This window comes from Mauremys mutica, chromosome 11 (assembly GCF_020497125.1).
Source record: "Mauremys mutica isolate MM-2020 ecotype Southern chromosome 11, ASM2049712v1, whole genome shotgun sequence".
Lineage (NCBI taxonomy): Eukaryota > Metazoa > Chordata > Testudines > Geoemydidae > Mauremys > Mauremys mutica.
The window spans coordinates 66007378-66021470 of NC_059082.1; the positions used below are offsets into that span (position 1 = coordinate 66007378).

The 14093-nt window shown below is 40.6% G+C and overlaps 1 protein-coding gene across 5 annotated transcripts in view; it reads left to right on the plus strand.

Moving 5' to 3' along the window:
• Nucleotides 1–14093, plus strand: part of CPPED1 (calcineurin like phosphoesterase domain containing 1) — a 112158-nt gene that overhangs the window by 40932 nt on the left and 57133 nt on the right. For all 5 annotated transcript variants that reach the window (XM_044978962.1, XM_044978961.1, XM_044978963.1 and 2 more), the window contains exon 2: nt 1973–2191. In XM_044978962.1, the coding sequence (XP_044834897.1) occupies nt 2038–2191 (154 nt within the window). In that variant the 5' untranslated portion in view covers nt 1973–2037. The remainder of the gene's footprint in view (nt 1–1972; nt 2192–14093) is intronic.

Below are 14093 nucleotides of genomic sequence, written 5' to 3' on the forward strand. Positions count from 1 at the left end.
GATTTGCCTGCCCTTACAGTGATCACGTCCGCATCGTCCATGCGGGAGCTCTTTCTTTATTTTGATTTTTAACTGCATCACCACACGTGCTGATCGGAGCTCCACGCTGGGCAAACAGGAAATATTCAAAAGTTCGCGGAGCTTTTCCTGTCTACCTGGCCACTGCATCCGAGTTCAGATTGCTGTCCAGAGCGGTCAGTGGTGCACTATGGGATACCGCCCGGAGGCCAATACCGTCGATCTGCGGCCACACTAACCCCAATCCGATATGGTAATACCGATATTAGCGCTACTCTTCTCGTTAGGGAGGAGTACAGAAACCGGTTTAAAGAGCCCTTTATACCGATATAAAGGGCCTCTTAGTGTGGACGGGTGTGGCGTTAAATCGGTTTTACGCTCCTAAAACCGGTTTAAACGCCTAGTGTAGACCAGGCTCTGGAATGCAAGGAAATGCCTTTAGAGTAGACAATCAGGGCAGCAGCAGTATACTTTTGAAAAGTTTGTACTGTAGTTTAGAGAAAAGTTGGGACACCCACATTCTCTTATCTCTAGCAGAATATGGTCTTAGCTATTCATGGACAAGTAATGAGAGAATTTTTCTTAGCCTGCTTTGCTATCTACATTATCTAAGGTTGTTTTGTGATACCCGTTACTGAGATATCTGAGGCACAAAAGTACAAAAAATTAACTGAAACTACAAAACTCCTATTCTTTCCTTCTATAAGTTTCTGGTCTCAAGCGGAACGTGGGGGAAGCTGTACACATATTAGTTTGCCTCCAGGCTTATATATTTTTATTCTAGGTTTCAGTCAGGAGCCATTAAGAGCATCCTAAATTAAGGTTTCCATTTGACCCTTCCAGTTCTCACTAATGACTTTGAGACCCGATGTAAATGACCGAAGCTAGCAAATAAAAAACAAGCAATAAAATAAATTATTTATAATATTTCAAAGTATACTAGTAAATGTTGTGTAGCATTTTGAGAAGGAAAAGCAGTTCAGTCATGGTAATGTTATGGGAGTGGGGAGAGCCTTTTGTAAGTCTAAATAGTACAACTGAAATGTATGAGAACAGGCTTGAAAAATTTGCCAGAGAATTAAAACTACCAGCCCAAAGTTCAAGTCAAGGAGGAAGGTGGTGTGCCTGGACCTCACTGCCATTTGACCTTATGGGTATGTCTATACCACAGTTAGACTCCTGCAGCTGGCCTGTGCCAGCTGATTTGGCCTTATGGGGCTCGGGCTGCAGGGCTGTTTGTTTGTAGTGTCACTTCCAGGCTCAGGCTAGAAGCCCGGGCTCTAGGACCCAGTGAGGAGAGAGCGTACCAGCCCGAGCCTAGGAAAGTTCCTGCCCAAGCCTCATAAGAGCAATTCGGGTGGCATGGGCCAGCCCTGAGCTGCTGGGAATGAGGAAAGAATGCTGCAATTCCTACTGGGTTGCTGTCCTGCATCCTATTCAGGGGATGTCTCTCTAGCTAGCAAGAGCTTTGCAACTAGTGTGTGAATTTTTCAAGCTTTCTCTAGGAGGGTAAGAGCAAAAAGTATTTAACATAGTAATAATTTAAGTGTATTTCTTCTGACACCATAAAATGTAGTGCGCATTTTTAATTTAATTAAAAAGGCAATAATTGAAAATGCATCTCATATGTTCCATGCTATTGAGCTATGTTGTAGTCCTGAAGTTTTAAGCAGCATTTGCTTTGTTGTTGGTATGCTTTTTCTTTAGTCATCATGTAGCCACATGTCAGTATTGCATAATTACAATAAATACAAATGCTCTAATCTGTTATAGGGAAATATTATGCTTGTGCTTACTCTATTAAAGTATTGTGCCTACCGTATCAAAGTGGCCTTCATTTAAAGAAAGTTACTCTTCACCTTGATGATACAGGGAAAATTTCCTTTCCCTTTACGATTTTACTATTTTATTTTATTTTATTTTATTTTATTTATTTATTTATTTATTTTTTAAGAGGATGAATGTCAATGGAAAGCCCCTTTCTACTTCATCCAAGGAGCGGATCCTCAGTTTGGACTGATGAAAGCCTGGGCAATTGGTGACTGTGACAATGGAGGTGATGAATGGGAAGAGGAGATCAAATTAACAGAGCAAGCTGTGCAAGCCATTAACCAGTTAAACCCCAAGCCCAAGTTCTTTGTACTGTGTGGTGACCTCATACATGGTATGCCAGGTAAGACTGTTAAAAATGTACACTGGTAATCATATTCCCATTTTCTTTTTTAATTTTAGATGTGATCTATAATTACCTTAGCTTTACAGTCGGGCATAGTATTAGGTACTGTATAGTATCGTGTTCTCGTGGATGTGTGCTTCTAAACTCATGCTTGAAGTAGTATTCTGACCTCTCCAGTTGACTCCCTGTGCCATTCATGCATGCTAGCTCTGCCTCTCTGTTAGTAACTTTTTCCTGTGTCTTAGAGAAATTTGCTGTTAGAATGAAATAACATTTTTAAGAGGACATGTAAAAGTACTTTCACCAAAAGTATTAATTTCATAAACAGTGTAGGGACTCCAGCCAGGAGAGAACCAAGGAATAGCCATGCATTTGAGTACCTAAAGGGAGTTGAGTTTGGGGCCTAATAGAAAATCTTCAGTGAGATCTTTCTAATGCTTAATAGAACCTTCATCTTAAAAGTAATATACTCTATCTTAAAATGCCCTAATACAATTCAGAGAGTAGAATTCTAACCCATTATTGCAGGACCATGAGATCAGACTAGTGTTATATACTGAAGCAGGCTACAACAGAACATATACAAATATGGATTACAAGATTTAGCTGTTCCTTACTTTTTCAACTAGACCAGTAAATTTTCTTTACCATAACTGTTCTTTTTGTTTAAAAAGATAAATAATTTTATTGGAATTGTATAAATAGTTTCATAGACTTTATGGGGTTTTCTTATTTAAAAACCTCAACATCTTGGCAATTTTAATTAGAAGCCCTAATTGATGTTAGGGGGTTATAGGCTGCAGAATTTTTTTTATTTTTATTTTTTTTTAAATCTGTACATGGATTTGATAATAGAAAAGCATAGGAAACCACCAAATTTAAACTTCCTAATGACATAATCTGTTAAACTAAGCAAAATAACATAAGGGTATTGGATAGTTCTATCATTTGATCATAGGATATGGTCTTTCATCTCTAGGTCACTTCACTGGTTTATTTAATTCAGGCATCATTGAAAGTATTAACTCAAGCTGCTGCTGCTTACGATTTGAAGTCTCTTCCCTTTTCTTGTATTTTGCTCTCACTCAGGATCGCTGGTTGTTAACATTTTATGAATTGTTGATTGTGTGTTTTATTGTCATCTTTCTCCAGTGCTTTGGATTAAAGGTGCTCCGTAAATAGAATATGATGTAATCATACTTAATTTCAAACAAAATTATCCTTACACAGTGGTAAAAATATACAGTATGTTTGGTACTTAGGTTGTCGTATAGGATTTCCCTTCAATTTGGGAGTTCAGTTTAAAAAGTGATCATCATAAAATCAATATAAAATTGTAAAACTTACTCTCCCTCAGAAGGGAGAAAAGACTAAAGGGTCATGATACTACATCAATGGAGGCAAAACTCCCATGAACTTCAGTACTACAGCAGTGGACCCTATCACTTGCTAATCTCTCCGTTGCGTAAAGGATTGCCACATCTTTTAAAGAGTCTGACTTTCCCAGTACAAAATTGTAATGAGATTTTCAACAGATATCCCCAGTTTGTTTGTTTGTAGTAATATTCCAATTTTGTTGCTTCCAGTATCCCCTGGGGGGGAAGGGGAGAGAGCGCACAGGGGAAACTCCAGAAACCAGCTATAATATGTCTGCTGCATCTGTTGGAGGACTTCCAGTCACCAAATTAAATAATGCAGTAACCTAATATAAAACTGGTATATTGGATTTCACCTTGCATGGATATTTCCTGAAAGTCATTAACATAAAATGGCTCTTAAGCCTCTGAAAAGAGTTTTGTCTACTCAGGATTCATGTCCATATAACAAGCTCCATCATAAGTAGTCCTCTTGTTAAAAATTTCAGAGAGACTAAGGACCGAATGGGTGTAGAGCCTGATCTATCCTCTCAACTCTAGATGGTGTCTGTACAGATCAGGTTCTGGCAGGACAGAATGCAGAAATTTGTATGCTGTCACCCTTGTACATTTATTTATTTATTTATTTTGGTGGGGTGGGAGTTGGATAGTGGACTTTTCCAACCAGTATTATCTGTGTAGCACAGTGATACTCAGACTGACTCTTGCGAACTGCAAGTGGCTCTTTAATGTGTCTCCTGTAGCATGTGATATTAAAACACTGTGATTTTTATTATTAACCAGTCTAAGTTATTAACCAATCGGGATGTTTTTACTATTACTTTTTTTTACTTACCCAGTTGTAGTTGATAAATAATAATACTTGTTCAGTCATTTTTGCTGTGAGAATATATACAGATATAAAAAACTAAATATTTCCCCTGTCACATTGTTTGTTTAAATATGAATATATAATAGTAAATGAAACAACAAATTCACACTACTGTGGCTCTTTTGGGTAATGTTGATCGTTAATTTGACTCCTGAACCACTGAGGTCTAAGTATCACCGGTCTGGCATCTTTCATGAACATAGGGCTCTGATTTATCATAAAACGTAAGAAACAAATTTGTCAGAGTATGGCAAATTGTTATCAAATAGTCATCTTAGTTACAAAATATATGAATGTTAAACTGAACAGATTGTAGACCTAAGACTACTTATGTTCTGTATAGTGTATTTGCTATGCTTTGTATAAATATTGGCAGCAGCCTATTGCAATTTCCAAGTAGTAGCAGGAGAGGGCAGTTTCATTTGGCCTTTCACCTTTGTCTCATCTCTTCTTTCTGTGTAAAGATAGCTAGTAACTATAGGTAGTACAGGTATATCTTGCTTTGATCCTATGTAAATGTAAACATGTAATCTTAAATCAATGAAGCAATATTCTATACATCTGCTTTATGCTTATTAGACACTTTATGGAGAGCTAAGGAAATAGTCTATTAAAGGAAAGTGTAGCTCCTACTAGAACAGCTCTTTTATTGCTTTACATTCTGTTTACATGTGTTTAAGTTTATACGAATGATTTATGCTTTTTTATAAATACATTTTATAGCCAGTAATTTGTCTTTCTGTCTAAACTGAAAAGAGACGAAGACGTTAAAGTCAATCATTCTTTGGCTAAGAGACTGTGTGTGCAATCTCATCATGGGCATAAACTCCGTCAATGTTCTTTGGATGTTTGCCCAAAAGGTCATTGAGACTTGCTTGAAACAGCAAGTGGAATGGAAACACAGTCAGAAAAATATTCTATAGAAGATAAGTACAAAGAGGAAGGATTCTGGTCTAATCATAAATGAATGAACATAAAAATATGGATGCCTTGGAGGAACTGAAATTTTTGGTGGGGTCTTGTATTTTTTTTCCTAACATTTTCTTTCACTTATTTGCAGTAAGCTTTTGGAATAATCTTAAGTAAAAATTATTTCAAAAGGAAAATGAATGGAATAATAAATCAATGAAAAGAGAAGAAAATGTTGAAAACAAACCCAAATCCTAAAGAAGTCATAATGAACCATTTACTGAAAATGTTTTGAAAAATGTGTGTGGAACCAAGTCTGGATGGTTGATGGATATTGTATTTCTTTAAAAAAAAAAATACAAGGCATTTTGCAATGAATCAAGCTCTTCGTTCCTTAACAACTCATTTGCTGTGCTTTCTCCACCAAAATTTCAATCTCCTGACATTAGAATTAGTTGCTACAGAGATTTTATCTGATATTACCCTCTCTAATTTCCTTGTAATAACATTTGCTTCTAAGAAAATTTGAAAGTAGTGCAATCACATCTCCAGTTCCCTGCCAAGTTCCCTTTCTCACTTAAGGATTCAGATGGCTTCATTTTTTCCACTTTTACCAAAGAATTGGTAAAACTCTTTACAAGACTTCCTCTTCTGACACACATGAGTGCTTGTAACACACTGTTCTTTGTTTCCTTTCCGCAGTCACATAGTTTGGGTCAAGATTACAAAAAAAAATACCCTGTCACATGTTCATTGACTCCAGTGGCTATTGTTATGCTTGGATTTAATATTTTTTTAACCACAGTTAAAAATTAGAGTGACATTCTTTTGTCATTCAGAGATGCCATAATTAGACTGAAGCAAAGCTAAATCAGCAACTGATTACAGTGGAAAAAATGACCTGATTATGGATATCATCATAGGACTACTTAAATTGGTCTAAGTGTTTTCACTTTGTTATGCCAAGAACTTGAAGTTGTAGAAAAACCTTCTGCAGCATTAACAAGCAAAAGGCAAACTGCTTGAGAATGTAAGTATTTTTATTATGAATAATTAATTGATTTTTGATGTTTAAAAAATTACCTCCTTCCAAGTAATACATTTCTGCGATGTATAACCATCAATAATCAGAGGTCTTAAAACGTAACTTTTAAAATTCAATCCAACAGACACTTCCACCGTAGCCCTAATTAAAAAAATGGGGATATATCTAAACAATGGCGAGTATACCCACATAGCTATGGCACTGTAGTTATGCTGACATAGCTGTGTCTATACTATGGGGTTGACATCAACTTGAAGGGCTTTTTCCAGCAGTGAGGAACACCACCTCCACAAGCAACTGTAGTGCTGTCAGTGGAAATGTCAGGGTGTGGATTTTTCATAGCCCTAAGCAACTTAGCTACGTCAACCTAAACTTTAAGTGTAGACCAGGCCTGGGACTGGTCATGTTTGTGAAGTTACTCACATGCATCGGGTGTTTGGAATATTGGTGTCTAATACTATTTTTGTCAGGTTTTTTTCTTTTCCTTTTAATTCTTTCTGATTTCACTGATTTTATCACCATTGAACACAAGATCATTTGGATCTACACTAATACATTTGTAGTGAAGAGGTACTGACTTCATTTCATGCTTTTCCGCAGTGGAGTTTTTCTAGTGGTCTCTATGTCAATTTGTTTAATCATTTTAGTTCCATAATGTATTAGGAGGAAAGGCTAAAAAATGTTTCCTCAATGGACATAAATCACCAAAGGCATAAGAGGAGGCAATCCTTGATTTCAGTCTGACAGTAGTGAATTTGGCCCATTAATATTTCTAATTGATATATCAAATTGATACGAGCCCTCTAGTTCAGTTGTGGTTTTAAACAGGGCCAACGAGAGGGGGGGAAGCCGGTACAAATTACCAGGGCCCAACAGTCTGGTAGGGGGCCCGGCTTTGTCGGCCCTGTTTAACTGGTCTGCCCTTGGGGGGCGCTGAAATTTTTTTTTTTTTCACCAAAGCCCAAAGCTGCTCTCAGCAGCCCTGGTTTTAAACTACACTTAAGCTGACAAAAAATAATGTTAATCGAAGAGTACTGCAGTTGTTTTCCCAATATGGTTTTTGCTTAAGAATGATAGATTAAAGTTTGAATACATTTTTAGCATCCATTGACTTCATATTATTATCTATGCTCTCTTGGATTGTATTTAAATTTTTCTATGCTCAGCTTCCATCTCAATCAGTTTAAAAAAAATCAAAAACCCTACCCATCTTAAATACATTTTTAACTAGGAGGAACACATGAAGTATGTAGAGCTTTGACGATGACTGAATTCTAAAGCATCACAGATTTTTGGTTGAAATGATGTCAAGACCTTTGAACAGGGACTCCAAGAAGTCTCAGGATTCCAACAGCTAGGAGTGATGAATAGAATCCTGATCAGCTAAGCTAGGAAGCAATCAAGCAAAACACTTGTTATCCATTACACATGCCATTAAAGGAGCTAAGTAATCAGTGCCAATGTCTCAGTATGTAGATGGTGATTAAAAGTGATTTATACTCAGAACATTATTTTGAAAAGTTTTTCTTGATTATGTAATCAGAAATAGTGTTACCAAGAATAGTTAACCTAGTATTGGGGCACTAAATCAAGAATTTTACGAAATACAGTTGCAGTATAGGTATTACTAAAAATAACTTTTTCTACAAGCTCCTTAGATATTTATAACTAGATGTATTGTGATCACTGAAAACTTTTTTCCTAAAGACTTCCATGTGTATATTAAGTCAGCATAATTTGGTATAGCAAAAATGTTAACCTGCAAAGCACAAAAATGCTATTGATTGGATAATTTGCTTGTTTCACTGCTTTGCTGCAACTTTCCAATGATCGTATATTGAGTTCTCTAAATCTTCCTCTTTAAATTATAATTTTCATCTTTTTTAACCGTTAGTGCAGGTCTACACTACGGCCAGGGTCAGGGCTGGCTCCAGGCACCAGCATTCCAAGCTGGTGCTTGGGGCGGCATTCTCCAAGGGGCGGCAGTCCCCCTTATTTTGCCCCCAAGTAGCCCGCCGAATTGCCGCCACGGGCGGGGGGGGGGGCAGGCGCGTTTCCGCGGTAGCGGCAATTCAGCGGCAGCTTCTGTGTTTAGCTGTCCGGGGCGGCTTCAGCTAAACATAGAAGCTGCCGCCGAATTGCGCGGCCGCGGAAACGCGCCTGCCGCCCTAAGGGCACACGGACTCCCCCGCCCCGCCCCGCCCAGCCCAGCCCAGCCCAGGGTGGCAATTCGGCACTCTACTTCGGGCGGCCCTGCCTTTGAATCCCGTCCGCGGCTGGGAGTCAGAGGGCTCTGGGCTGCCCACAGCCGCAGGGAGCCCAGAGCGCTTTAAATCCCAGCCGCGGGGAACAAAGGGATCTGGGCTGCCTGCAGAGATTCCCAGCCGCGGCTTGGATTTAAAGGGCTCAGGGCTCCCTGCAGCTGTGGGCAGCCCAGAGCCGTTTGAATCCCGGCATGCAGCCGCTGTTTGCCCCTGCCCCAACTGCCCCCCAGGATCCCCACCCCCTATCTAAATGCCGCTGCTCCTTGTCCCCTGATTGCCCCCTCCCAAGACCCCTGCCCCAACTGCCCCTTGGAATCCCAGCCCCTATCTAAGCCTCCCTTCTCCTTGTCCCCAACTTCCCCCTTCGGAGACCCCCAGGACCCCACCCCCTACCTGTCCCCTGATAAACCCCTGGGACTCCCATGCCTATCCTACTGCTGCCTGTCCCCTGACTGCCCCCCTGAACCTCTGCCCCATCCAACCACCCATGCTCCCTGTCCCTTGACTGCCCCCTGGACCCACCTACCCCTTCTCCAACCTCCAGCCCCCTTACCGTGCCACTCAGGCCAGCGTGTCTGGCTCCATGCAGCTCCAGACACATTGCTGCCATGCTCCCCCGTGGAGCCCACAGACCCCCACCCCCAGCACCTGCCTTCCAGATTTGAACACCTCAAAATTCAGGAGTGCTCAAGCTCAGTTTGGGCAGCTGTTACTTCATTTCTCCCAAATCAAATATACTGATCCACTGTAACTTGCTGTAGAAAAAGCAGGATAAAATTGAGCAAGAAATGCTTATTAGCACTGGAATTGCTATTTTCAACAGCCATTGCTTTTTTGTTTGTTTAAAAGGAAGACAGTGATATTGCATTGGCAAATTCCCCATAGAAGGAAAGCGTGGAACAAAAGAATAATAAAGGCACCTCAACTTTTCCTCATTTATGGAGGACAGTCTTATAATATGCATCCAGATATCCTCCAATCACACAAGCTGAAAATTGTTCCACTTTACTGCAGCTCTGTAACTATATGGGAACCAATCCTGTCTGTGTTTTGTGCACATCCAAAATTCCTGCTGAATGACCCGCCCTGGGAGCATTATCAGTGACCCAGGGCTGGAGAGGCAGGAGGTGTGTGTGGGTGGGGAGGCACTGGTGGAGGGGGAGCCCAGGGCTGGGGCAGCAGGGGGTGGGGGGAGGGCACTGGTGGGGAGGAAAGGGGGAAGCCCAGCGCTGGGGCGGCAGGGGGTGTGGGTCAGTGGGGGGAGAGCCCAGGATTGAGGCAGCAGGAGGGTACAGGGGGGAGCCCAGGGCTGGGACGGGAGGCAGCCAAATTTTTTTTTTGCTTGGGGCAGCAAAAAACCTAGAGCCGGCCCTGGCCAGGGTCGACACTCTGAGATTGATCCACCGGCAGTCAATTTAGTGGATCTGGTGGAAGACCCACCAGATCTTTCTCCAGTCGACCCCTGTACTCTACCCCTGATGAGAAGAGTAAATTGACGGGAGAGTTTCTCCCGTCGACCCCCCCCATGGTGTAGACCGCATGGTAACTCGACCTAAGGTACATCGACTCCAGCTATGTTGTTCATATGTTGTCCAGCTGGAGTTGCATAGCATAGGTCTACTTACAATGGTAGTGTAGACATAGCCTTAGAAAGTTGTTTCTGCCAAATAGCATTTCCATTATTTTTATGAACTAAATTTTCTAATGTCCTAAAATGTGATATTTTATCTAGAGCAAAAGAGATCACAATAGATAAATTGAAGGTAGATGTCACTGCTTTATAACTGACCAAGATAAAACAGATTACCATGAACTGGAAATTCGATCTATTGCCAGCTTGCAATAAATGGTGTAATACATACAAAAAAAGGGTTTCCACAAAACAAGTGAGTTGCAGATGGGTCCTGTAGTCCAGCATTTAGAGGATGCAAAAATGTAAGTTGAGACTCTTCTTTTGGGTGAATCCCAACCCACTTCAATTTCTCACTTCCAGAACCATCTTTAACTCTTGCCATGTACTCCATATGTGACACTTCTCAGGCAAGCATAAGGAGACATCAGGCCGCCCCTCTCTAGGGGAGGAGGAGGGATCAGTAGGTTGATGTAGGTCTGGAATGCTTTTGGTGGGAGAGTGCAATTACTCAGGCAGAACACGCTCTGTCAATCCATGGAAGACCTCTCCCAAATCACTAGTTGCTAATCAAACATCCTTTCATGTAGTTTAGTGCTTCTTGGCAAACCTCTCAGTTTCTGAACATTTAAGGCAGCATATGAAACCTCACAAAGGGCTAAGGGGCCACAGTCAGTACTTGCACTGCTTAGTAAAGGAAGCAGAAACCAAATGCAAGTCTCCTAATGAGAATTCTCCCAATGCGGAGGAGTCTCTAGAGCAGTGGGACACAGACTGAGGCTCCTGAGCCACAAATGGCTAGTTACTGTTTCTCGTGAGGCACTTTGCAGCACGTGATATTAAAACACTGTGTGATTTAATTAACAATCAGTCAGGATGCTTTTATGTTATTAACCAATTGTAGTTCATAAAATAATACTTGGTCAGTCATTTTGCTATGAGAATAATATATATAAAAAATAATAGTAAATGAAACAGTGAATTCACACTACTGTGTCTCTTTTGGGTACTGTTGATCACTAATTTGGCTCCTGTACCACTGAGGTCTGAGTATCCCTGCCCCAGAGGATGTAGAACCAGGATAGCTGGTTCCTTCACCTTTCTCTTCCCCGCCCCCCCCCCTCCCCCCGACCCTGGTGCAGGGGCTGGAGTGCACTGTGCTTTGCTAGCCTCAGATGACGTATGGTCCCTAGTGGACTTTTGTCCATTAGCACAAATTAATGTCTCCTCTGGCTGCTTTAATCTGGGCTGGGGAAAAAAGTCAGGAAGTCATAACTCGATTTTGTTTTTCAGCTTCTCATCTCTCCTCATATGGAAGCTGTTCCACACCCCTAATCATTTTTGTTGCCCTTTCCTGAACCTTTTCCAATTCCAATATATCTTTTTTGAAATGGGGCGACCATATCTGCATGCAGTATTTGAGATTTGAATGTACCATGGATTTATATAGAGGCAATATGATATTTTCTGTCTTATTATCTATCTCTAATAATTCCCAGCATTCTGTTCACTTTTTTTGACTGCTGCTGCACATTGAGTGGATGTTTTCAGAGAACTATCCACAATGATGCCAAGATCTTTCTTGAGTGGTAACAGCTAATTTAGACCCCATCATTTTATATGTATAGTTGGGATTAAGTTTTCCAATGTGCATTACTTTGCATTTATCAACATTGAATTTCATCTGCCATTTTGTTGCCCAGTCACCCAGTTTTGAGAGATCCTTTTGTAGCTCTTAGCAGTTGCTGTGGACTTACCTATCTTGAGTAGTTTTTGTATCATCTGCAAATTTTGCCACCTCACTGTTTACCCCTTTTTCCAGATCATATATGAATATGTTGAATAGGACTGGGCCCAGTACAGAGTCCTGGGGTACACCACTATTTACCTCTCTCCATTCTGAAAACTGACCATTTATTCCTACCCTTTGTTTCTTTTTAACCAGTTATCAGTCCATGAGAGGACCTTCCCTCTTATCCCATGGCAGCTTACTTTGCTTAGGAGCCTTTGGTGAGGGACCTTGTCGAAGGCTTTCTGAAAATTTAAGTGCACTGTATGCCCCTTGTCCACATGCTTGTTGACCCCCTCAAAGAATGTTAGTAGATTGGTGAGACATGATTTCAAATCTATGTGCCTCTGTTGGAAAATCCCACTGGACCTGCATCTTTAGGTGCCTAAGTACCTTTGACTATCTGGCCCATAGTGTCCAGTGCAAAGAGAATAATAATAGGACTTTTGAATTTGATGGCTTTAGGTTTAATTTCTCCTCTGGGAGTAGAAATTTTAAAATTACATCTAGATATTATTTATTAATTTCTATTATAAAATTAATAAATGTTAATATATAATGGGCAACCTTGTCAGGAGCTGACTTTTTTTGTCCACTAATGCACTTGCAGCATCCATTGTTAGCTTCAGAATATCAGTGATGTTGCCATTTTCCAGTTATGTGGACATGGTATGTCTGTCCTAATCTGCACTCAAACCTACATCCTTCCCCAGTTCTGGAATCTAATTTTTTGCATGCATCAGCTAGCAAAGGTGTCCAGCAGCAGGGTTCCAGAAAAGACACCTAATACCTTCTCCTCTTTGATGTGCCTAGTTTGCATTATTAAATGGCCCAAAGAGGACTAGAATTGCTATCTAAGGGCTAGTCTACACTTACCTGCCGGGTCGACGCAGTGAGTTCGACTTCTCGGAGTTCGAACTATCGCGTCTAATCTGGACGCGATAGTTCGAACTCCCCGCACGTGCCGGTCGACTCCGGTACTCCACCACTGCAAACGGCGGTGGCGGAGTTAACCTTGGAGCCGCCGACTTCGATCCTGCGGCATCTGGACGGGTAAGTAGTTCGAACTAGAGTACTTCGAGTTCAGCTACGCTATTCACGTAGCTGAACTTGCGTACCCTAGTTCGACCCCCGCCCTTAGTGTAGACCTGCCCTAAGGTGTGATGGAAGATGAACTAAGTAAATTAATGAATAAATTGTGAATGATCTGAAAATCAGAACTGCTTAAAAGCTGAAACCGCTGAAAGGACACATTTCCATTTAGCACCCTGATCCCCTTTGCCATTCTGTGGGAGATGACTGATGGACAAGCTGTGATGGTTCTATGTGCTGCATTTTGATTTAACGTATGATACAGTGCTTCCCTCTTCATTTCATAATAGTAGTTTTATTTTGCCAACTGAAAATGGCTACAAGAGAACAATATGTCAAATACAACGGGCTGGATTCTTTGCTGGGGTAAATCAGCATAATTCCATTGAAGCTGAGAGATTTACACTGGCTGAGAATCTGACCCCAAATCTTTCGTGCAGCTGAGTTTCCTTGAGGAAACTTGCTTACATTCTGTAACTTCCTTATGACACTACTGCTTGTTATTAATTTGATATACATCTTGTAATATAAATTGAATCTTTTAAAGTCCACTATATGATAGACTATTAGGGCAGGTGTTTAATTGTGTTTCATGAATTGTATGGTGAGTGTAAGTACATGCTGTGACCTCTTACATGCTTCAGTTATCTCCCACTGTAAATTAGATATAGCTGTTAGAGACTAAATGAAACAAGTCTTGCCTAATAATGTTTATAATCGAAAAACAAGTAGAATCTGATTAACTTGATCTGTTAGCAATATGATAATGGACCAATGAACAAATGTTTATGCTTTCACTGTTTTAGATCAATGCATTTGTGTTCATATGTTAATTAGAAAAAATTAAAATCACTAGAACTGCAAAGTATTATGGCACTTCAGCGTCATTGTGATTACATATGCTAATTGATCTGGTTAAGTGA